The sequence below is a fragment of the Monodon monoceros genome, unplaced genomic scaffold (assembly GCF_005190385.1).
Source record: "Monodon monoceros isolate NGI ecotype Baffin Bay Population unplaced genomic scaffold, NGI_Narwhal_1 Contig5316_ctg1, whole genome shotgun sequence".
Taxonomy (NCBI): domain Eukaryota; kingdom Metazoa; phylum Chordata; class Mammalia; order Artiodactyla; family Monodontidae; genus Monodon; species Monodon monoceros.
Window position 1 is genome coordinate 1 of NW_021701148.1, and position 1017 is coordinate 1017.

The following is a 1017-nucleotide window of genomic DNA, read 5'->3' on the forward strand; positions in this document are numbered from 1 at the left end:
CATGCCTCGGGGGCAGAAGAGTAAGCTCCGTGCCCGTGAGAAGCGCCACCAGGCCCGGAGGGAGACCCAGAATCTCGGGGGTGCTCAGGCCACTGCAGCACAGAGAGAAGAGTCGCCCTCGTGCCCCTCTTCTCTTTCTCGGGCTACTCCCCCGAGCTCCGCTGCTGCTGGCACTCACCAGGAGCCTCAGGGAGCCCCAGCCACTAGCTCTCGTGCTGCAGGGGTTTCAGGCCCAGGATCTGATGTGCGTGCCAAGGGCCCGGTTCAGGCAAGGAAAAGTTCCTGCCGGGCCTCAGCCTCCGGTGAGAGCTCTCAGAGAGATCCTCTAATCAAGACGGTGGGAATGTTGATAGAATTCCTGCTGGAGAAGTATACAATGGAAGAGCCCATTATAAAGGCAGACTTGCTGAAGCTTGTGAACAAAAGGTACAAGGGGAAGTTCCCTGAGATCCTCAGGAGAGCTGCTGAGTGCGTTCAGCTGATCTTTGGTCTTGAGTTGAAGGAAGTCAAGCCGGGTGGTGATTCCTATACCCTTGTCAGCAAGCTACATGTCAGTGATGATGGGTGTCAGAGCAGTGGCGGGCCGTTTCGGAAGAATGGGCTTCTGATGCTTCTCCTCGGTGTGATCTTCTTGCGTGGCGACCGCGCCTCTGAGGAGGAGATCTGGAAATACCTGAATGTTTTGGGTGTTTATGTTGGAAGGTGGCACATAATCTTTGGGGAGCCCAGGAAGCTTATCACAGAAGATCTGGTGCAGGAAAAGTACCTGGTGTATCGTCAGGTGCCCGACAGCGATCCCCCGCGCTATGAGTTCCTGTGGGGCCGGAGAGCCCGCGCTGAAACCACCAAGATGAAAGTCCTGGAGTTTGTGGCCAGGGTCACTGGTACCGTCCCCAGTGCCTTTCCAGCCCATTATGAAAAGGCTTTGAGAGATGAGGAAGAGAGAGCCCAAGCCCGATCCCAAGCCAGAGCTGCAGCCAGGGCTGGTACTCGTCTCAAGGCCAGTGCGCCTTCCAA

At 56.7% G+C, this 1017-nt stretch overlaps 1 protein-coding gene across 1 annotated transcript; it reads left to right on the forward strand.

The window, feature by feature from the left end:
• Position 1: 1 nt before the first annotated feature.
• Positions 2–1009, forward strand: LOC114890168 (melanoma-associated antigen B1-like; the record flags this gene model as incomplete). Its single annotated transcript, XM_029213595.1, has 1 exon — positions 2–1009. A coding segment is annotated over exon 1 (1008 nt), but the record flags the coding sequence as incomplete, so codon positions are not given.
• Positions 1010–1017: the final 8 nt, after the last annotated feature.